The sequence below is a fragment of the Eumetopias jubatus genome, unplaced genomic scaffold (assembly GCF_037043125.1).
Source record: "Eumetopias jubatus isolate StellerSeaLion01/CBP00866 unplaced genomic scaffold, mEumJub1_p1.0 scaffold_8, whole genome shotgun sequence".
Lineage (NCBI taxonomy): Eukaryota > Metazoa > Chordata > Mammalia > Carnivora > Otariidae > Eumetopias > Eumetopias jubatus.
Window position 1 is genome coordinate 58,004,545 of NW_028274814.1, and position 23,990 is coordinate 58,028,534.

At 39.5% G+C, this 23,990-nt stretch overlaps 1 protein-coding gene across 5 annotated transcripts; it reads right to left on the bottom strand.

The window, feature by feature from the left end:
- Nucleotides 1-662: 662 nt before the first annotated feature.
- On the bottom strand, nucleotides 663-22,986 carry LDHB (lactate dehydrogenase B). 5 transcript variants are annotated; one of them, XM_088025978.1, is made up of 7 exons: nucleotides 22,881-22,986; nucleotides 19,916-20,050; nucleotides 12,540-12,657; nucleotides 10,307-10,480; nucleotides 8,509-8,682; nucleotides 4,938-5,055; nucleotides 663-785 (listed from the first exon to the last, which is right to left on the bottom strand). In XM_088025978.1, the coding sequence occupies exons 2-7, from the start codon at nucleotides 20,042-20,044 to the stop codon at nucleotides 752-754; spliced, it is 747 nt and encodes a 248-aa protein (XP_087882104.1). In that variant the 5' UTR covers nucleotides 20,045-20,050; nucleotides 22,881-22,986; the 3' UTR covers nucleotides 663-751. The 5 variants fall into 5 exon arrangements, with proteins under 5 accessions (XP_087882104.1, XP_087882106.1, XP_087882105.1 ...); XM_088025980.1 differs by lacking the exon at nucleotides 22,881-22,986 and adding an exon at nucleotides 22,427-22,444; XM_088025979.1 differs by lacking the exon at nucleotides 22,881-22,986 and adding an exon at nucleotides 22,379-22,432.
- Between the last annotated feature and the right edge of the window lie 1,004 nt (nucleotides 22,987-23,990).

The window sequence follows — 23,990 nt, forward strand, 5'->3', positions numbered from 1 at the left end:
AAGCCATGGAATATACATCACCAAGAGTGAACCCTGACATAAACTATGGACTTTGGGTGATAATGTTGTCTCATGGATTGTAACAAATGTACCATCTGGTGAATGACATTGAAACCATCAGGTGTGGGGCAAGTGGTGTATGGGAAATCACTGCACCTTCCTCTCAATTGTGTTGTAAACCTAAAATTGCTCTAAAAAATTACATCTTTAAAAATAAAAGGGTAATCATATTCTCCGGACAATAGTAAAATCATGGCATATACTGTGACAAAGAATGTTTGTGCTGTTTGGACGGACGAATATAGAAAATGGAATATAGACAGAATTTAGGGCATTTTATGAGGGGGGAGAATTATTTGAAATATTGACTGAAATCTTTGAGAAGTCCACTAAAGAAGGAGTCCCGGAAATAGAAGCACACTGCAATAGTTAATTTTATTTGTTCAAGGGCTCATATTGCAAGCATTAAACCAAGCATGGGCTTTGATTTTGTGAGCCCAGATTTACCTATTTAGGAAGATAAAAGCAAACTGTGATCCATGTATATGGATGAAAAACTAAAGGCTCACAGTTAATCACATCATAGTTTTAAATTTCTACAGCCTAGAAGCCAGAAGTCACAGATCTTTTAGGTCTTTCTGGATGTCCCACAAGGTATCTGCACTTTTCTTGAGCTGGGCAACCTCATCATCCTTCAGCTTCTGGTTGATCACACTGGTTAAGCCCCGAGCGTTCAGGATACATGGAAGGCTCAGGAAGACTTCGTTCTCAATGCCATACATCCCCTGACAGAACAAGACAAACAATTAGATTAAGAAATGAAATCACAGGGGCATCTGGGTGGCTCGGTCAGTTAAGTGTCTGCCTTTAGCTCAGGTCATGATCCCAGGGGGTCCTGGGATCGAGCCCCACATCGGGCTCCCTGCTCAGCGGGGAGCCTGCTTCTCCCTCTGCCACTCCCTCTGCTTGTGCTCACTTGCTCTCTCATAAATAAATAAATAAATCTTAAAAAAAAGAGAAAGAAATGAAATCATAGTAAGAATGATCACAGATCACATGTTTAAACAGAAAGACATGTAGGATATATAGTAAGCACAAACTCATTCTTTAATTTTCAACACATACAGGCCCATATTTTCCAAATACTTACATTCTGAATTTGATTTTATACATAAATATGCAAATTCTATGTATAAAATTTTGAAAAGTAAGTATGGCAAAAATTGGATAACTGCTCTTAAAAAAGAGAGAGAAAGAAATGAAATCATGGTAAGAATGATCTGAGATCATGACCAGAGCTGAAACCAAGAGTCGGATGCTTAACTTACTGCACCACCCAGGGTGGAAATTTTTAAGAGTAGTGAGTTTTTTATTGAACTTATTGACACATTTCTCCCTGGATATACTTTAATAAAATTTACTATCTAAGTTTTCAAATTAAATTGTACTACAATGTGTTTCTTAATGGGCTGCTTCTCATGAAATCCTAAATTTTTAAAAATTCTTTAGTTTAGCAGGAATTTCAGGGGTAGCCGTCCAACTAGTCTGGAATAAGTAGTTGGAAGCCACTCAAAGGCAAGATTTCTGGAACATCCAAGAGTTGCTAAAAAAAAAAAATATAATTTCCAAAACACTTTACCAGTTTCTATAAAGCAATTAATTTATTCACAGGGTCAATTTAACCATACAACTAATTGGATTATTTAATTATATTAAACAAGTTACTTTAATATATTTTTCAAACCTTTTTTATTTTTTATTTATTTTTTTAAGTTATACTCTTTTTTTTTAAGATTTAATTTATTTATTTTTCAGAGACAGAGAGATCACAGCAGGGGGAGGGGCAGGCAGAGGGAGAAACAGGCTTCCCGCTGAGCAGGGAACCCAATGCAGGGCTCGATCCCAGGATCCTGGGATCATGACCTGGGCCGAAGGCAGATGCTTAACTGACTGAGCCACCCAGGTGACCCCAAACTTTCTTAAAAAGTGTATTTATTTTTAGTAATCTCTACACCCAAAGTGGGGCTCGAGCTCATGACCCTGAGATCAAGAGTCACATGTTCTACCTCCTGAGCCAGCCAGGCACCCGTATTTTTTCAACTTTTAATTCCAAAATTTTTGCACATACACGAAAGCAGAGATAAACAAATTCCAAAGATGCACTCCAAGACTGAGCAGTTATCCAATTTTTGCCATACTTACTTTTTAAAATTTTGCTATAGTATTTAAAAAAACAAAAACAAGAACACCTGACATCACACTTTATCAAATACTTCTATATCTTTCTCTTTTGCATGTTTCTTTTAATCTGCATTTTCCCCTTACATTTTCACCCGTGACATTGACTTAATGGAAAATCAGTTATCTTATACAATGTTTTAATACAATCTTAATTTTATTGAAAATAATGAATTTCTACGTAATTATCATAGCTTTTTCTTTTAAAGATTTTATTTATTTGAGAGAGAGCACACACGTGAGAGGGGAGCCTGACTGGGGCTCGATCGCAGGATTCCAAGATCATAACCCGAGCTGAAGGCAGACACTTAACTGACTGAGCCACCCAGGTGCCCCTATTTCATAGCTTTTAAACTGAACTAAATTTACTAAGGTATCAAGTACTGCATCAAAGACAATCTATAGAATAATATCCCAACTTGAAATAAAACTATTAGGCTTAATCAAATATATATTTTGAAAATGTGTCAAAAAAGACTCAAGAGTTAATATTTAATTTGCCACAGAATACAAGGGAGAAAAGAGAGAAGTTTCCACAAAACTTTGAGATTCAGAAAAAAGTAGGCTGAGACCCTCTTGTCCTTCTTTAAATCTATTCAAAGAATAGAATACTAGAAATTATATTTGTAACAGTTTACCTTACCTTCACCATTGTTGACACTGGATGAATCCTGGATAGATTTTTCAACATGGATTCAATGAGATCAGCCACACTTAATCCAATAGCCCAGTTGGTATATCCTTTTAGCTTGATGACTTCGTAGGCACTAAGGAAAGAAAAAAATCATAAAAGAGATCATTGAAATCAGACTCAATAGTTACTGAAACTGAACTCTTCGGGTTTGACTTATACTATCTTGTTAAACTGTGTGCTGTTCAGTAAGCCTTTCTTATCTCAGTGTCCTTTTGTAAAATGAGGATAGCAATGGTATCTATTTTATAAGCTTGTTAAATGAGTTAACATATATGTAAAACATTTAGAATTGGAAACACTACCCAGTAGGCTCTATATGAATGCTGTGATAAATTTAAATAGATTATTGAGGGGCCCCTGGGTGGTGCAGTAGGTTAAGCGTCCGACTCTTGGTTTCAGCTCTGGTCACGATCTCAGGGTCTTGAGATCAAGACCTGCGCTGGGCTCCGAGCTCAGCAAGTCTGCTGGAGTTTCTCTCTCTCCCTCTGCCCCTCCCCATGCTCACTCTCTCTCTAAAATAAATAAACAAATCTTAAGACAAAATAGCTTATTATATGCATGAATATTTATAAAGTCAGTGGTAAAAACATACTTTTTTCCAACCAATCTTCAAATTCATTAACATGAGTATTTCCAAAGTTATTAATGAAATCAGGAAGCAATGAAAAAAGAAGGATCTTCACATTTTAAGGACAAAATATACCTTGATTTTGAGGTCCCATTTACTACTGTCACCTAAAATACAATGACCAACTAACCTAACAGCAGAGTGAAGACGGTACCTTGCATGTCAATTTTCTGAACACAAATTTTATGCCTTGAAACCCACAAAGGCCCTGGTCCTTAAGAGGCAGCAGGAGTAACCAAAATGAGAATTTAGGAAATTGGGATTTAATGCAATCACTGGCTAGAAGACCCTGGGCACGTTGCATTACCTGAGTGAGTCCCAGTTTTCTCATTTGTAAAATAAAGGGATTAATTAATGAAATGCTAAGGACCCTTTCACATTTTTAAACAATCTTTTCCTCCATGCACAGGTCAAATTCCAGGAAAACAACAACAACAAAAAAACCATTACATTTAAACTAAGCAAAACAATTCCATGTTTGAGAAAGTCTTAGAACAATTCTCTGCAAATAATAGCTGATGTTTATGGAATGCTCACCAGCATTGTGTCTGTGTTTTCACTCAATTTTTACAATAATTCTATTATCACATGACTGAGATTCAACTTAAAAGTTAATTGGCTTCTGTAAGTGCCAGTGTCATGATTTGAATTCAAGCCCATATTCTTTACTCTATTCCACGACACCTTATTTTATAAGCATGAAGGTCACAGGAAAAAGTGAAAAAGAGTGAAAAGGAAAAAAGAAGAGGGCAACATCTTTAGTTGGGTGTGGAAAGGTATATACAGCACAGCTTTAACACTTTTAGCAATCAATCCGCAAGTACTCATTTTAGGCAATTATGAGACTAAAAGTGTCCAGGTTCTAGGCAAGTCAACCTTATTTATCAGTAAGAGCCAATGTGAAAGCCTTTCTCACTTGTTAATTCCATGTTTTGGTCCTGTTCCCTATACAATAGGACTTTTCCAGAAAAACATTTGCTTTCCCTATCGGGGACTTATATGGTAGCTTTGACCAATAAAGTTAGTCTTGTTTGCTTCAGAAGAGAACAGCTGCATGTTTACTACATATTTTTTAAAATATTTTATTTATTTATTTATTTATTTGAGAGTGAAAGAGAACAAGCGAGAGCATGAGCTCAGGGAGAGGCAAATGGAGAGGGAGACGCAGACTCCCCACTGAGCGAGGAGCCTGATGTGGGGCTCGATCCCAGGACCCTGAGGTTATGACCTGAGCTGCAGGCAGATGCTTACCGGACTGAGCCACCCAGGCGCCCCGCATGTTTACTATATTAAGAGCTTACCTGAGCAAGCAGTCATGGAAATTGTTGACAATATTATCTAGATAAAACTAATCATCTTAAGCCCCCTTCCACTTACCTTTCCACAACCATCTTATGCACTTCCTTCCAATTTTCACTGTCGTTGTCTGTTCCCATTTCTGGATTCAGTTCCTGAAGAGAAACGCCTGCCACATTCACTCCACTCCACACAGCCACTGGAGAAAAAGGATAAACGTGTCATGTATTTCTGACATGATTTTAAAGAATCTTTTATTCTGTTAGTTCAGATTTCACCTCCTTGAGGCAAGTTACTGAGTACGCACTGGAGCTGCTCCGAAGACAACTGACCCAGTCTACTTTCCCCCAAAGGCTGACACGTGCTTTCAAACAGCCACACCGCTGACATTTTACCTTTCAACCATTTTGGTGCCCAATCAAATTGTTGTGTCACACAGAGAATATCAAATTCTTTGCCTCCCACTAGGTTTGTGAAATCACAAGGGCTTCTAGTTCTGGACTATCTTAAACTTTTGATTTGAGAAATTTTTCACTTCACTCCTCATTTTTCTTATATAAAGCCCTTTCTTCTGGAGTGAGGTTAAAAAAATCATAATAATATAAAATAAAGAAAAAAATTCTAGGGTAAGGCCCAAATATACTCCAGTTATCTCTTTTCATTCCCCAAGTCCAGTCTACCTCTCGAAACAAACCCCATGTAGTAACTACAGTGAATTTTTCTGGTCTTAGCTGGATTGAATATTTCCTTCCAAGAATGCCTCCAGAGACACAGCAAAGGTGTTCTCTAACACCGACTATGTCTTTTGGAGGGCTTGATGCATCCAAACACCCTTACTTATTCTTAATACCTTCTAACCCAGCCAAAAGTATGTATTGAAGATGCAGGTATACAAAAATGAATAAGGACATGTTCTGTGCTGTGGATGAGTTCAGAATTTACTGGAAAAAACAGGCAAAGGACACTAAAGCAATAGGATGAGCTACTACAGAGATATGGAGGAAGCATAATAAAACCCAAATTAAGAATTTACTTAAATTAGGGGCAAAGGGGTATCAGGAAGGGCTACAAAAAAATAGGCATTTGAATTGGACCTTGACATATAAGTATGGCTTTTGTAAAGTATGGACCTTTAGAGAAGAGCATTGTAAACTCAGCAAATAGGAGCAAAAGCATGGGGTAAAGCCTAGTATGGCTAAAACCGGCTATGAAGGGCAAAGCTGCCCATGGCCAAATAAGACTCTCTTCTAAGTCCACAACTTTTGAGAATTCAGGCTAACTGTTGAGAAAACTACAGTACTCTCATGGCTTTTGATAAAACTATGAAATCTACATAATCATGCCAGGGTTGAGCTCGGTTTCATTCTCTTTTATTTCATGTACACAATACAGGTCAATGTGGAAATAGGAAAAACAGTGTTTTGGAAAAAAATGACACAGTGATGAGTGAATAGAAGACTGGATAGGAGTCAGAAGACACGATTCTAGTTGTAGTTGTGCCACTAATTAGCTCAAGGATCTTTAACAAGCCACTAGCCACTATGCCTGCTTTGCCTCATTTTTTTCTTGATTATAATGCAAGCCTTAAACTAGAGGACATGTAATATCACCTCCAAATCTGTGGTTCTAATAACTGTACCATTGTAATAACTAGCATTGACTGAACTTTTGCTGCACACTAGACATTGAGTTTTTTATATAGGACATAAATTCAAACAAATCCTTGGATATTAGGAACTCTTGAATGATGTGACACAATATGCCTGAAAAAAAATTCGCATTATTCTATAAAATAGCACAGATGCAATAGTTGTAAGACCAAAGTCTTATACAACAGCAAACTCTTTACTAAAATCATATTACACACTCTCATTAAAATCAAAAGAATATTTACACCTAAACCTTTTAGGGGAAAAAAAACAGCTCCTTGCATATAGGGCAGATATGAATTTAGTAAAATAAAAATTATCGCTATTATTAAAGTGTTCTGGATAATTACAGTTTTACACCATTAGCCTATTCAATGTATTTTCGTTTAACAAATAGGCTTAAGAGTTATAAGATACAATCAGAATTGTTCATAAATTTTTTACATAAAATTGTTTGGAACAGAAATATTAATTTATTTTTTAAAAATTTCTTTAAAGTTTATTTTTTTTTTTAGTAATCTCTACACCCAACATGGGGCTTGAACTCATGACCACAAGATCAAGAGGTGCATGCTCTTCTTACTGAGCCAGCCAGGTGCACCATGGAACAGAAAAATTAACTTAAATGAAAAGAGAGACATTAACTTAAATAAATGGTGTTTTAACTGTTTCTTTTTTTTTTTAAAGATTTTATTAATTTATGTGAGAGAGAGAGAGTAGGGGGGTGGAGCAGAGAGGGAGAAGCAGACTCCCTGCTGAGCACAGAGCCCGACACGGGGCTCCATCCCATAATGATCCCTGAGATCATGACCTGAGCCGAAAATCAAGAATCGGATGATTAATCAACTGACCTACCAGGCGCCCCTTAACTGTTTTAAAACAAAGTATTATAAAAGAAATAGAAGTGCAATATAACTTCAATGTTGGTCTTTTTACAATGATTAATTTATGTCCAACAATTCTATTTAAATTCCTAAAGAAAATATTTGAGATATTTTCCAAATGGTCCCTTACTACTTAAATGATTGATAGTTATTAATGTTTTATTAAAAATAAGATTTCTGTGCTCGCTTCGGCAGCACATATATTAAAAATCAGATTTCATTTATTTTATCTTTTTTTTTTTTTAAATAGGCTCCATGGTCCAATATGGGGCTTTAACTCAAAATCCTGAGATTAAGAGTCAGATAGATGCCGTACCATCTGAGCCAGCCAGGTGCCCCCAAATCAGAGTTCATTTAAAGCAAGATTTGTTTTACACTACAGAATAGTAGATACTGGTTATGTGAAACCTTTTGCTACCCAATTTATTCCCACTTCAATAAACATGATGGATATAATACCTATGTTCCCTGGAAAGACCTAGAAGCAGAGATATACCAGGAGCATGAGCACACCTATGTCCAGATCTTGGTTTCTAAACACCATTCCCCTTAGAAAGAAACAGGGCTCATTGGAGAAAGAGATGCTCTAGTGCAGGGAAATGGGACGGATAACACCAATATGGCACACTTTATTGTCCCAGAGACCAGGGCTCAAGAAATGCTGGGACATGTCAAAAAGACACAGGAGCCAGTTTGGAGAGCTTGTTACTTGCCAAATCTGGGACAATTTCTGCATTACAAAGATGGTAAAAGAACATTTGTGGAATAAAATAAAAATCTGAGTGCACATTGATATAAATGAATACATAAATGAGGAAGAGAACGCTTTCTTTTATAATGGAATACAATAAATACAGAAGAAATGACTGAATATTGTGTCTGACAACTAACATAGTAATAATTTACTTAATCAAGAATTATCAATGGATACTAAACTTAGTAGGCAAAAACTTGGTGGGGACTATATACATATTTACCTAGTCACTATCAAAGTATTCTCCCCCAAATTGCTTATTTGTAATGTGAAGTATGTGAAAATAATGTAAAATGAAAAAAATTCAGAATGACAAGAATAATACTATAAGTACCCATTAGAATATTATGGTTTTTTTTCCTTACCACTTGAATCGCCATGTTCTCCCAAAATCCATCCATGGCAGCTGCTGGGATGAATGCCAAGTTTTTCAGCCATGAGATAGCGAAATCTAGCAGAATCCAGATTACACCCACTTCCAATTACACGGTGCTTGGGTAGTCCACTTAGTTTCCAGGTAACATATGTGAGAATATCCACTAAAACGTTTAGAAATAATATATGTAAGTAAATCAAAACTGATTTCACCTGCTGTGTCAATTAGCAGGTGCCCTAGCTTCCTCCTCCCCAACTTTTCCAGTCTGAGATGTAGCCATTAAGATGTGAATACTCTGACTTTACACAGTTCAGAGATTATGGAGGTAAGAGAACCCATGGTCGCATAAATTCCTTCTGACTGTAATGTTCCATGACGGTAATGACTATCATCATAACCCAAAAGCCCTGGGTTACTAAATTACTAAGGCATACTACTATAAAATTTTCCTAGGCACAACATACTATTCAGTAAGCAACTGTGGTAATACAAGGGACTTACACTTTGTAGTATTTAATGAAAGGACCTCTATGATAGAACCTTTATTCTGGTGTGGCACGCCCTGAGACTTCAAAGAGTAAAACCTGCTGGGCTAGACAGAATCACAGCACCTATAGGCTAAGCCATCAAAAGGAGAAAATGTGCACACAAGGAAGGCAAGATGTTAATCTCGCAGTCTCCACCTCCACACATATATAGACACTGGTTAAGGTATTTTAAGGTCCTTTTGGACTGGGTATTATAAACCTCTTCCTTGGCAACTTTGATTCAGTGGGCGTGACTCCCTGGGGAGTTGAGACTTTGAAGCTACACCTGGAAAGTTGTATAATGAGCTAATGTCTGTCTGTCTCAGGCACGGGATGCAGCAACTTCCTATAGGCCAGTTATTTGTCACTCTTGCTCCAAATCTATTTGCCACTCTGTATTTACAATAAGTTTTATATACAAGACTGAGCTATTTAGTAACCCCCAATCCAGGATTGCAGAGAATAATACTAAAATAATCTGTCCTTGCTGGCTCTCAATTCTCAATATTCTATAAACTATAAGGATCCCCCTGGTTCTGATTCACAATCTTTCTCTATGTGAAGTGTCAGAGACCGTCAGTTTTACCACTTTATCAATGTATCTACTATGCTCACCAATAGTCTGTTTAGTGGCAAATTATAGACAAAGAAGTGTGAAATAGAGAGTGAAGTCTGACATTTTGGTTAAATAATGCAACTCTTTCTAACCAGAAGCTTTAATGTTTATTCTGCAAATGTTGATTTAGCAAAAAAGCAACTTTTAAGTTCTAACATTTGGCATTAGCATGTTATTTGTCCATCAATAGTCTATTTCTATCTTCCAAATTGGACTGATTAATGGCTTTTAGACTACTCTCATATTCAACCCCTAGAATACACTTTTTGGCCAACAGAAGATCAAAAATGCTAAAATGTTTCTTACAAATTGAAGCTACATTTAAATGTTTCATTACACATTCCAGGATAATCTTCCTAGAAAATTTAAAAAGCTTCTAGGCTCTACAACAAACTGATGAAACAAACAGTTGCAACTGTTTTATATATAACTCTTCTCACATTTTTAAACATTCGGCCCAGGACTCTGCCATTTGTTTTGCAAACACCACTCTTTTGCGGCCAATAACAGAAGATACGAGAATTGCTTCTGCTAGTAAATCCTAGAACAGAATCTTTAAAAGCCAAACAACAAAATAAAACAGATACCCTAAACATTTAACCTCATAGGAGCGAACCTTAAAACAATTCTTGTTAATACAATACCTGGGTTGGAAACCACAATTATGATACAATCAGGACTGTACTTGACTATCTGCGGAATAATGAATTTGAAGACATTAACATTCCTCTGCACCAGATTGAGCCGGCTCTCTCCTTCCTGCTGGCGGACTCCTGCAGTCACCACCACAATCTTAGAATTGGCAGTCACAGAGTAATCTTGAAGGAGGGGGGCAGAAACAGGTACTTTAATACAACTCTTCATCAAAATATATTATCTATAGTTGAAAACAGAGCTACCATAAAATCCAGCAATTGCACTACTGAGTATTTACCCCAAAGATACAAACGTAGGGATCCAAAAGGGTACGTGCACCCCAGTGTTTATAACAGCAATGTCCACAATAGTCAAACTATGGAAAGAGCCAAGATGTCCATCAACAGATGAATGGATAAAGAAGATGTGGTATATATCTACAATGGAATATTATGCAGCCATCAAAAGGAATGAGATCTTGCCATTTGCAAAGATGTGGATGGAACTGGAGGGTATTATGCTGAGTGAAATAAATCAATCAGGGAAAGACATGTATCATACGATCTCACTGATATGAGGAATTCTTAATCTCAGGAAACAAACTGAGGGTTGCTGGAGTGGTGGGGGTGGGAGGGATGGGGTGGCTGGGTGATAGACATTGGGGAGGGTATGTGCTATGGTGAGCGCTGTGAAATGTGTAAGACTGTTGAATCACAGATCTGTACTTCTGAAACAAAATACATTATATGTTAAAAAGAAAAAAAAGAAGATAGCAGGAGGGGAAGAATGAAGGGGAGTAAATTGGAGGGGGAGATGAACCATGAGAGACAATGGACTCTGAGAAACAAACTGAGGGTTCTAGAGGGGAGAGGGGTGCAGGGGATGGGTTAACCTGGTGATGGGTATTAAAGAGGGCACGTTCTTCATGGAGCACTGGGTGTTATATGCAAATAATGAATCATGGAACACTACATCAAAAACTAATGATGTAATGTATGGTGATTAACATAACATAATAATAAAAAATATATATATATTATCTATGATATGCTCCAAAAACCTAAACATCCATAAGCTTCTAGAACTTATGAAAGTATTATATACAAGAACTACTTATGTAAGAATTACGTACGCAAGAATTCCATTATTATAATTATAAGGCTTTGAAGTATAACGCTCTTCTCAAGAGAAATGGCTTCTTCCTTTTTGAGTTACACAGAACTAATCCAACCATGAAACTAGCTCAAAGAATGGACCAAGGAAATAAAGAGGGCCCTTTCTGGCTAAGAAATTCAAAATGCTATTGACTTTAGAATATTCGATTGCTAGTAATTTGATAAAACACAGTGAGTCCAAAGTCCAGCAGGGACCCCTCCAACAAAAAAAAGGACTTAAGGACACTTTTGGGCTTATGTTAATCCAATCTATGAAGGGGAAGGAAGGCAAAGAAGTGTTTATTCTTGGCTGGAAACGGATTTCTAATTTCTAATACTCAGTATTGTAAGGAAGCCTATTCACTTTTAGCAGTTGAGTTTCTCTGGAGAATATTTTTTCCTCAAGGAAGTGTGTCACTTCCCAAAATATAGATATTATGACCTGATGTGATCATCAGATGCAACAGCTATGGATGAGTCACATAATAAACTGTATTGCAAGGGACTTTTGATAGTTATTTGTACCTTTTATTAGTTTCCTCCCCATACCATGGGGAAAACCTACCTCTCATAGGTTTGCTGTGAAATGAGGTAAAATGTGAGATTCAAAAATTTCCTAGTACCCAGAATGCTAATAATTCAATGAATAACAGCCAGTAGCAGGAGGAGAAATTATTTTGAGGTCCACATTTCTATCTTTAGACATAGATTACCTGCTATGATGGTAGTATCACTGCATAAATGTGCTCATCCAGAACACAGACAGCTAGAGTATGAATTTTATTTAGCTTCTTTATTGCACTCAAATTACTTTGTGCAAATATTTTTTGGAGTCTAAAACATTCCTGTTCTCAGACACATGTAAACAAGCATTATGATGCAATTTCCTAAAGTATTATGTGTCAAATGTGTGGAAGTCACATGGGAAGTTTACATGGAGGTAATATTTGCATTTGTCCTCAAGGATGAATTGGAGGGAGAAGGAAAGAAAAACTGTCAATATTAGATTCACCAGGATGGAAGACTAATTTTATATCAGAGCAAGGGCATCTACTATTAGATCACTCTGGGCATGAAATGTAACTACCTTTATCTGCCACAATTTTAGGTGTTTGAAGAAATAAGCTCCCATGTTGCAGATCCATCATTTCTCCTTTGAGTTTATCTTCTAAAACATCCACAAGGGCAAGTTCATCAGCCAGAGACTAGAAATACAAGAACGGGGGTTAGTACCCTAAGCCACTCTAGCACACCTCAGCTCACAACCCAACACAGAGACCCTTTATGTATGTATGTATGTATGTATGTATGTATGTACTTAAACACAGGGCTTAAACTCATGACTCTGAGATCAGGACCTGAGATGAGACCTGAGTTGGGATTGAGCCACCCAGACGCCCCCTAAACAGAGACCCTTTTAAAATGGCTAAGCACCAAGTGTTAAAAACCTTGAGAATTTTACCATGGAGTTAGATGGGCTCTTTAAACTGCATAAGAAAGTCTTGAATGAACTATTAGTATTTAACACACTATTTTTCTAAATTTCACCTTCTAGTACTCAACTAGGATTCAATGATCATGATACAAATCACTTTAAGAGTATGTAGACAAAGATTCTTCATGAAACCCACAGTTCAATAGTGGTCTCAGGATATACATAAGTCTTCCCATGAATGAGGGGTGGTGGACTCACCCAGACCCAGAATCCACCTTGGGCAGTGTCCATCCCTGAAATCACCTCCAGTTTGGAGGGTTTTTCAGAGGGCAGATTTGGTTTAAACCATCAATAGATTGAGCAAATAGTGGGATCTGAAGCCTGAATGCCTCAGGTTGGATTGAGCCAACTTGCATGTCTTGATGGGGGAAAAGAAGGGGTATCCTATGGATGGTGGGGTCCAGGACTAGCAGATTTTCCTGTGATCCACCCAAGTCTCTGAGCACTCTTGTTTTCTATTGCAGTTGTCATCCTCTGCCACTCATTCAAAATAAAGGTCTAAATCAACAAATGTACTATTTAATCTTGATCTAGAGTCATAATTTAACATATCCTACAAAATGTTTTGTATGTAACATGTCTTATTTTTGTATGTTCTCTATATCTCTACATGAAGAGTGGGAGAAAACAAAGCCTTTACAGTCATATACAGTACTCTCTTTAGCAAGTATTTGAACTTTTCTTGTAAAAATAAGGGAGGGGGGATAGGTTGTCAGTCTAGACGCATCCAAACAATCTTTCAGCTTTGAAATTCCGTTATCTTACAGAAACACATTATTTTGCAAAATTTATAAAAAGTAGTTATCCCTCTCACTGAAATTTCACTAGAGGCCTTGCCTTTACTGTTTTTAGGGTTATTAGCAAAATAATTAGCTAAATAGGATATATCAATACGGAAGCCCACTTAAAAATGAGGATACCTCCTCTAAGGATAGTGTGATCAGCTATATAGGAGAGGCTTGTTGATAGGAAAAGGGTAGGTAATTAGGTTCAGAGGCACTTTGAAGGAAATGGTAGAGTAGCTAGGGTGTAACAGGATGGATCTCGAAGGCACGGACCAGCAGAGGGAGAAGCCAGTAAGAAAACCTGACCTACTTTAGTTTGCCAGCCAAAGCAGATCCCGTTCCCTGTGGGAGCCAAGAGATGAGCACTGTCCAGACCTTGAATCCCCCAGTGGCTTGCTAGTCTCAAGAAGTGAGTTATAATAGGCTTGCCTGTGAGTTTCTGAGACTCAAGCCTCCAAATGTGCTCTCACTTCCAAGCAACAGATTTACTTGCAAACTTCTGCAATGACCATTTTGTGAGTTGGGGATTACTTAGCAACTGTTTCCTCATTTCCACACATATCAAATACTGGCATTAACTTCTATAAGTTTAATTTAAAAACATGTTTTGATACTTTTTAAATGGTATTGTTCCTCTGCAGCCTCTGACAAGATCACACAAACCTTATTTGTGTTTTTTAAACCCTAGGTTAGGGGCGCCTGGGTGGCTCAGTCGGTCAAGCATCTGCCCTCAGCCCAGATCATCATCTTTGGGTCCTGGGATCGAGCCCCACATCGGGCTCCCTGCTCAGTGGGGAGCCTGCTTCTCCCTCTCCCTCTGCTGCTCCCCCTGCTTGTGCTCTCTCTCCTGCTGTCAAATAAATAAATAAAATCTTTATAAAAAATAAACCCTAGATTAGTACACTATAACTTAACAATAGCCATCACATTCTGTCAAGGTACTGAGCACTAGGAATATCACTTTTATTTTAGTCATAAAACATGTGTGCTGCTAAAGTCAGCACAGCAAAGCAATTTTGGGCTTAAGTGGAAAAGGATGTCACAGGATCTGAGATCCCGTCTTTTGTTTCAGCCAGTGGGTGTGGAGAATTGGCTGACAAGTGCATCCTCAGCTGGCAAGGAAGGAAGAGATCCAACACTTGAAAAAATTAATTGTAGCACTGAATTTAGCTGCATCTGCACAACTGAATATCCTCCAAGTGTGGAGGCAGGCAACACAGAAGATGTATGACTAAGTGTCAGCACTGTTGTTTGACTGAAATAAATCTCCTTTGGTATTCCTACGCAGGTTTCCCCCGCTATCCTAAAGTAGAATGTTCCTATCAAACCTTTTGCAAGCAGCAATGGCATAAAGCAGAAGCAGCAATTACCATTAATTTATATGGGAAATTTTTGAAAATTCTCAGATCCCAATAACCTCTCTTAGGCTTTTCTTTCTTTTTTCAAATAGTATTATGTTTTTAATTTCAAATTCCACATGTTCACTCCTGATACCATAGGAAAGCAAAATGACTTTTTTCTTAAGATTTTATTTATTTATTTGACAGAGAGAGTGCACAAGCAGCGGGAGTAGGAGAGGGAGAAGCAGGCTTCCTGCTGAGCAGCAAGCCCGATGTGGGGCTCGATTCCAGGATCCTGGAATCGTGACCTGAGCCAAAGGCAGACGCTTAACTGACTGAACCACCCAGGTGCCCCTCTCTTAGGCTTTTCTGATACCTTAAGACACAGCTTGCTAACAGATGCACAAAATAAACTGAGGTAAAGCACAGATGCTTACGCAGGTCAAAGCTCCTGCAGCCTCATGCTGAGATGCTGAGCATGTGCGGTTACCTCCTGGGGAAGGAGTCTGGTGGGGCCCCTCCCACTGCTTGGGGTGTGTGCTGCCTCCATAACAAAATAAACTCTGGCTGCGTTTTGCTTTTTACCCTTTTGAGGTAAAAGGGAAAATCCTCTTGGGATTTCTTTTGGCTAGCGAAATAGCTACTTATCGGGGGCTTCAGTAAAAGCAAAGTGGCGGAACATGAGCTTTCAAAAAGCAGGTGTTTATATATACCTGTATTGTATATATACCTGATTGTATTGAATACCTGTATTGTAAAGCCTGTGAATCCACTTACCCTGTAAACATACTCAAAGTAGTTTGAAACAGCAAGGCTTAAGGTCAGGTAGAAGGCAAAAACATCACTGTTGAACCTGACCACTTGTTTAACATACAACAAAAATATCTTTTAATCTGAAGTCCTACGTGGACCAGAGGTGGCCCTATTTGCCTCCTGACCCTCTTAGCCAATAAATTACTACCACCAATGCCTTAGCATTGGATCGTTGCATTTTTATATCCAAGTGTTTCATCTGCATGAAATTTTGTGGGAGGAAAATGTGTAACTCTTTCCAAATAATGAACTAAACAGATAAGCACCTTTGATGTGCAGAATGCCACTTCTATCATATTATTAAATACTGTTTGGGCCTTTTTCTGGGCTACAGTCCATTTTATTAATCTGTCAATTCTTATACAAAGACGAAATTTTAATTACATCCTACTTTTAAGCCAAGGCCTGCACGGCTAAAACTACTTCACAGTTGGTTTGTAATTACACTGCTCTGAAGAGCCTTCTTAGGCTGTGCCTCTACCACAAGAATGTGACTAGTTGACCTGAGTGAGGACAGAGACTCAAAGGCAGCAGGACACAGAGGCCAATGGTTTATGATAACATCAGAGCCCCCTCTTCACAGCCAAAATGCAGAGCCTGTGACGGGTAGCAGGGCAGGAGTCATACCTGGCAATAGAAGCCACGAGAAAGGAAAAGCTATCATCAAAACCTGACAAAAAATAAGTGATTATTAGGAATAGCAGAAGCATTTATTTATTAACATACACTTATTACTAAATGCACCAGACATTATTCTACTAATTAGGAACATAGTCATTAACAAATTTGGCAAAGTCCCTTCTCTCATGGAATGTCCCAGAAAGGGAATAGGAATTAAGCGAACCATTTAAGATGATTTTTGACAGCGGCAGTGCTACAAAGACCATAAGGCAGGGTGACGTTAAAGTTCCCAGGAAGGAAGTTTACTTGGACGGTCAGCGACTGTCCGCCTCCAAAGCCATGATACGAAAAAGGAAGAAGTCAGCTCTGACAGTCTAGGGTAGAACGTTCCAGGTGAAAGAAAAATGTTAAGGAAAAGGGTTTTAAGCAGACATGAGCTAGGTATTTTGGAGGAGGGCAGATGGTAAACGATAAAGTCAGAGACGGTAAAGGTGCTGCTGGTACTATGTGAGTGGCGCCCCCTGGAGTTGCACACTGCACCGCCTTGCTCTGACACAGGCAGGAGGCGTCTGTGACGTCTCAGATTTTGATGTACACATACAGTCTATGTGTCCCATGAAACTACTGGAAAGTTTAAGGACAGGAGCTAGAGTTTTTATCGAAGCTTACGACAGTTCATCTGAAGGCAATGAGGCTGGGGAGAGTGAGCAAGAGAAGCAAAAGGTAATTGAGTTTTTCTAGTGATGGGACATTGTATAGGGGGCCTCAGTTGCCTTCTCCGGCCTGGGAAAGGTGTGGGCCTCCTCAACCTCTCTCTCTGATGCCCCAGTTTGGCTCACTTCCTGGGGAGAAAGCAATGTGTACTCCCTCTAAAGCATACCAGTCCATGATGGACTCAAAGACTGGATCAGGAACTTAGTAGCTCTATGTGATCTTTACCCAGTGGCTTAACCTTTCTAGTCTGTTTCTTTCCAACAGTAATATACAGACGACAATACCCCACCAGTTTTTGGAAAGGAGTAAATGCAGTAATACGTAAATACCCAACAGAGTAGAGCACTGTTATCTTCCTTCCTCTATGAAACTAATAGGGTTTATAATCCCCAAACATTAAAAACAATTTTGAAGCACTTTAATCTTCACCCATTAAAATAAGATTTAAACATTTTTAATTAGTACAATAGTCTTTGAGCAAAGCAGTCATTCCCTCATGGCATCTAAATTGGAAGATTCCTACTGTGTTAGCAGCAGGGTCTGTTCTCTCAAGCACCTGAATTGGGCCAAAGTATTACATAACACGAGTGCAGCCGCAAGTTTATTTACCGAAGACGATTTTAAGTTAACAATGAAAACCAGAGGTACTCCTTAGAGTCATGATAAATTAGATGTACTTTCCTGAAATGTCTGAATTTTGAGATTAGCAGGAGGAAAGAACTATCTTTAGCTAGTATTTCACTAATACCTTGATATTTTTTAACTGCCTAGATACTAGTTTGGAATAAAAAGACACTGGAGCCAGTATAGTTAAGAGTCCAGAGCCTGGGTTCAAAATACAGCTTTACAGGGGCACCTCACTGGCTCAGGAGGTAGAGCATGCAACGTTGATCTTGGGGTTGAGAGTTTGAGCCCCTCATTGGGGGTAAAATTTACTTTAAAAAAATTTAAAAACAAAATACAGCTCTACTACTGTGGCTGTATGACTGTGGGCAGTCTGCTTAATCTCTTCATACCTCAGCCACCTCATCTGAAAACAGGATATGAGCACTTCCCATTCTGAGGCTGTTGTTAAAATGAAGGCTTTTATTAAAACACTTCCACCGTGGTATACATTCAATAAATGTTTTAAAAGAAATGTTAAGCAGGAGTATTTTTCGTTTTCATTGGCATGAAGTGATTACTTGAATTCCCTGTGATTTGGGAAACAGCTATTATAAATAAGCACCTAGTCAATACGAGCTAGAAAAAAAATGCAAGACTAAAAGCTTCATTGGTGTGTACTACGTATTTTAGTTGATTTCTCTGATAGCTTTTTCTCAGTAAAGACTTAAAATTTGCTTGATAATTTAAGCTTTGCAAACAGAAACATATCCGGCGAGGCATTTATTCAGGCAGCCTTCGGATATGGCACAAAGGGACAGTGTCCTCTACTGAAGGCAAAGCAGCAATTTTTTTAGGGGGGCAGGGTTCCCACATTTAAGGCAGCCTCTCAAAAGATCAAGGAATCAATTCAGTGAGGTAAATAATAAAGGGCCTCTTTCCTCAAAAGTCCTTGGAGACTAAAAAAACTGATGGCCTGACCTACATGGGGTATAAACAGAAGGCAAGCCGGAAGTCTGTGGAGGTATACAGAAAAAAAGTCTGCAGGAGTGGAAGGTGCTAGCAGCATGACATCAATGTCAAATCTCCCGATGCTGAGAACTGCGCTGATTATGCGAGAATTTATGTCCGATTAGGAAATGGACTCTGAAGGACTTAGGTCATTTCCACAACCTCGCAGAGCCCTTGTGCAGATTATTTATTAACTATAGAGGGTAAAGGGAACTTTGCAGTGGGGAAATTCTGCACTCATCACTTCAACCCAGGGCGTCTTGGGCACTACCTGGAATAAGAAAAAGTTGAACATCATGTGCCTCTACTGTGATGCCATCGCCTAGTCATAACCCCACCCCAACATTTAACCTGAAACTAATCACAAGGAAACATCAGACCAACATAAATTGAGGGACATTCTACATAACTGACTTGCACCCTACAAAAATGTCGATGACGTGAGAGACAAAGAAAGCTGAGTAACAGCTCCAGATTAAAGAAGAATGAAAGAGACATGACAAGTATATAAAAGATATGATTCTGGATTGGGGTGGAAACAGATATAAGAAACTATAAAACAGGTGGGAGAATTTTAACTCTAGGTACTGTATATTAGATATTAGTATTATATCAATGTTAACTTCCCCAAGTGTAGTAATTCTATTGTGGTCATATAGGGAGAGTGTTCTCGTAAATACCTGCTCATGTACTTAAAGGTGAAGTGTCATGATGTCTATAACTTATTTAAAATTATTGTTCAGGAAACGGGGCACCTGGGTTGGCTCAGTCAGTTAGGTGCCTTCCGCTCAGGTCATGATCTCAGGGTCCCGGGATCGAGTCCCGAATAAAGCTTCCTGCTCAACAGGCAGTCCACTTCTCGCTCTCCCTCTGCCCCTCCCCACTACTTGTGTGCTCTCTCTCTTACTCTCATGCGTGCACATGCGCGCATGCTCTCTCTCTAATAAATAAATAAAATCTTTAAAAAAATAAACTTGTTCAGGAAAAAAAAATCTTTTAAAGATACAATAAAATCCCGGTGTGCCTAAAGAGATTGTATACATAAACTGGAATTATCATGTCTGGTGTTCTTGAAATGTACCTTTCCCAGAATGCTGATGGCACATGCCATACCAACTTGTCCAACACCCACTACAGTGATCTTATTGTTTGGGATGGTTGCCTCTTCTTCTGCAACTGGTGCAATCAGTTTTTCCTTAAGAGTTGCCATTGTGCCCTGCAAGAAAAGAATCAAAACCTTATACAAACACCCACATATAAAACCCAAAGAGAATAATCCATAAAATGTTACTGTTGCAATTTTGAATGACAGCACAGTTGAAAATGAGCCTAATGATATTCTCCAGCACAAAATATATTTTAAAGAACCAGGTAACCCACTTAATGGAGAATTTAATTTAAACAAAAACTTCCACGAAGCCATTAGAATTTGGGTTCTTCTCTTCAGCCTAGGATTCTGTGTAGTATTTAACAAATTATAACAATTTTGTCTTGTGGCTCTTCATTTACTGGCCAAAAGACATGAATATTTACATGTAGATTAGCCCACTTTTTCCCATTCCCTTCATAAAGAACTTATATGTAACTATGCAAACTAAATTAGAGCCCTGTACTAACCCATATTTAAGCTCAGTTTAAAAGAGTTAATAGCCAGTTATGAATATAATTTCTACTACTAATGATTATCACTCTTTGAAGACAGGGACTGGTTCTTCTACTTTAAGTCTTACTTAAAACCGGTTACAGTGTACTGGACATATAATGCATACTTCTTAAATACGGTGACATGAAAATGGTGATGAATGTTGATGCAAAATCTTCAGAAATATTACTCTAGATTCCATTTAGTGTACCCTGGAAGCTAACTGGAAGGTGGGCATGCACTTAATACATTTTCCTTTCAGGGAGTCACATTAGAGGAATATCAACCTTTGAATCAGCTTCTTTCCAGCCATTAAAAAAAAAAAAAAAAGGAAGAAAAGAAAACCTGTTGGAAAACATTCCATATACTAACACCAAATTTATCTGTGCCATCAGATAATCAGGTACATTTTCTCGATAACTAAAATGGCAAGAGTTACTGAATTATGAAAGAACCTTCATAATTCCATGGCAATTTTGTACACAAAATAGACTGTCCTGCCTTAAACAGAGAGGGTACAGGTCATAATTAAGCCCTCTTCCTATTTAAGTATCACTTATAATTGTCACCCATTATTATTTTAGTTTTCCCTTTACTTTTTATACCTATTTCAAACTGTGCCCTGCTTTCTAGTCTTTTTGTTTCTCATTTGCAATGGACTAAGTAACAGAAGTTTACTAGTTTAGTAACTGTATATGTTAAGTAAGAGTTTGGAAGGCTCCAAATTGGAATAAAGTACTTGAATTTAGACACAACTATGTAACAACTATTTTGTTCTATAGCTATTTTTCCACCAAAAAATACCGCCCCCCCCAAATGTAGGAACTAAATTTAGAGATGACTTTGCAGAGTACATCTGCAGTCTTCTCACATGCTAAAGAAAAAAATGGGCAGCCTGGTGCAACAGCCTCCACAAATGGCCCGACAAAGAAATTCACACACATCCTGCATTCTGAGCAGAATCAGAAGACCGCAGAGATACAAACTGCATATTTTTTCTCCATTAAGTCTATTTTCGTTAGCTGGTTTAAGATCCTTATAGACAGAATTCAATAAGCAGTGGAAAACAAAAATCCAGAAATGGTCGCTATATACACATTAGTCGTTCAGACAGACCTTCTAAAGTAATTTTGGAACCTTCAGAAACCACAGTTAGAGGCTCAAGCCGGTACATATTTTCTTTCAGATCTTGATGGAGGAAAGAGCTTAAAATTTTTTTTTCCTTAATAGAGTTATAAGAAATTAGGAAAAAATGTTTTCTATTATATATGCAGGACTGTGCCTCGATCCGAGTGTTGGCTGCAGGGGAAAAGACTGGAAAACAGGGTCAAAATCTCCGATTCTTGGTCCTTTCCATCCCCCTCAGGCCCAGCGCCCCCGCCTGGGGGAAGGGAGAGAGATTCCCCCGCCTCCCTGCGGATGTAAATCGTTAGAAATGAGCCAATGAACCAGGGCCTTAAGTTCCGGAACAAAGACCCTCTTTGCAGACTACCCCCCCGATTTTCACCTTGTAAAAAGCCAGGTTTTGCCATCTGATTCCTCCACTAACCAAGTGTCAGCTCTCCGGCTCTCCGCGGCCCCCTCTCCCCAGGCCCTAATTGCTGCTGGGGTCGCTCGCCGCCCACAGGCCACCATTCTCAGCAGGCTGCCCGAGGCGAGAGCAGCCGGTCACAAGGGAGGGCAGCCACCGTAGCTCTCCCGGGAGAAGGTCTCTAGGGAAAATTCCAGACCTTCCTTACTCTCAATACCGAAGGCTGGCCAAGTAAACAAGGCACCTGAAGCATCAAGAAAAGAGGCCAGAAAAGAACAGGGCTGTATCCGGGCAAAACTGGAGTGCAAGGCCAAACCTGCAGATCATCCGTTACCCGCATCCCCGCAAAAGCAGGGGCACTTGTCCATTACCCTGGAAGTAGATTCCAACACCCAGGCTCGAGTCCTGCCAGCACTCACACGGTACTCGGTTTCCTCTCCCGCCCCTAGTTCCTCAATTCCTCAAGCACGTGTCCGGGGTCCCGCCAGCAGGCATGGGGGGGAGGGGGGGCTGAGGTGATGCGGCCGCCATAAACCCATCAAGGACATGCAAAACCCCGGGTTTAGCTGCAAATACAAGTCTCCCCCCTGATACAGCACAGGCTGGAGGCAAGCTCCGTGGCGGGGAGGACAAGGCCTGGGGCGCAGTGGCAGCCCCTTCGCTCCGCCTTCGGTTCCCCCAGAAGAGGACACGGCCTGCCTCCCCAAACCCTGGGAGTGAGTCAAGGCCCGAGTCCGGATGCTCGGGGCTAAAGGCCCCAGAAAGCAGAAGTCCTTCTTGGTCCTTTCCCCAGTGTTGCTACGCAAGGACTCCCCTACACGTTGCCCCCGGGTGCCCACGAACCCGGATTCAGGGGCCTGGGCTGAAACCTACCAGAGAGAACCCGCGGGGAGAGTCGCGCGAAGAAGACAATGTTAGCTGCGTGTGTCTCCTCGGGCGCAGGATCTGCAAGGAGAGAGGAGGAGGCGGGGCCCACCCACTCCGCAGCCTCTTAGCTTCCTCTATTGTGATTGGAAACCCGATCACTGCCTACCCCTCCCCTCGGCTCGCTCAATCCCCTTCAAGGACAAGGGCTCAAGTGTGCACACGCTCTCTCCCTCCACACAAGAGGAGGTCACCTTCTGAAGGCAAAGGGTGTCTCAGCTCTACAGCCTGTCTCCGCTTACAGACTTCGACACAGAGGCCCCGTTATTTCTAAAACTTGCCCAGCTTTGACTGTTTTGGACTCTCATGCTGTCGTTTGGATATATTTAGTCCAAATAGAAATAAATTTTATTTTGCATTCCAGGTCAGCTTTAGAGGACCACTGTTCTTCGCCGAGATGTTGGTGGCATGTTACCTTGGAATAGTACTGGTGCTTCTGAATGTTTTGAAAAATAAAACTGAACTTTCAATTTTCACCATCTTGTTTATAAAGTTCATTTGGTACCACAATGACTCCCCCCCCACCTTAATTCAGGAAATACCCATTGATTTTCTACTAGTTGTCTGACAAGATCAATGAGGCCTAGTGCCTGCCTTTTGAAGTTCCTCTACAAATCTGTATGCTCTCAAAGGGCAGGCTTTCCCCTCAAGGAAAGATAATGGGGTAAGATGCATTCGTTTTCTCTGTCAGTCTCTGAGCAACTCCAAGGCTGAAAGGTATCATTCACCTGTGTGTTTTTAACACCCAGCCCAGTGCCTCCTACAATAAGGTGTTGGCCAATGAATGATTCAGCAGTGGGAGGCATCCTGAAGACTCAGCTTCATTGTGCTGTGTGTTTGTTTTAATTAAAATGCTTTCAGGAAGAATAAACACCTTGGATGTGAAAAGGAAGTTTTTTGTGTTTGTTTTTATGTAAATGGTCATTAATCCTATAATTGCTGCTTTCATTTCATTTTTGTGCCAGGCATTGAAGGTACAAAGCTGAATATAACACTATTTCCACCCCCCCCCCGCCGCCCCGCCCATGCTCCCAGTTCAAAAGAAACAAGTAGGCAAAT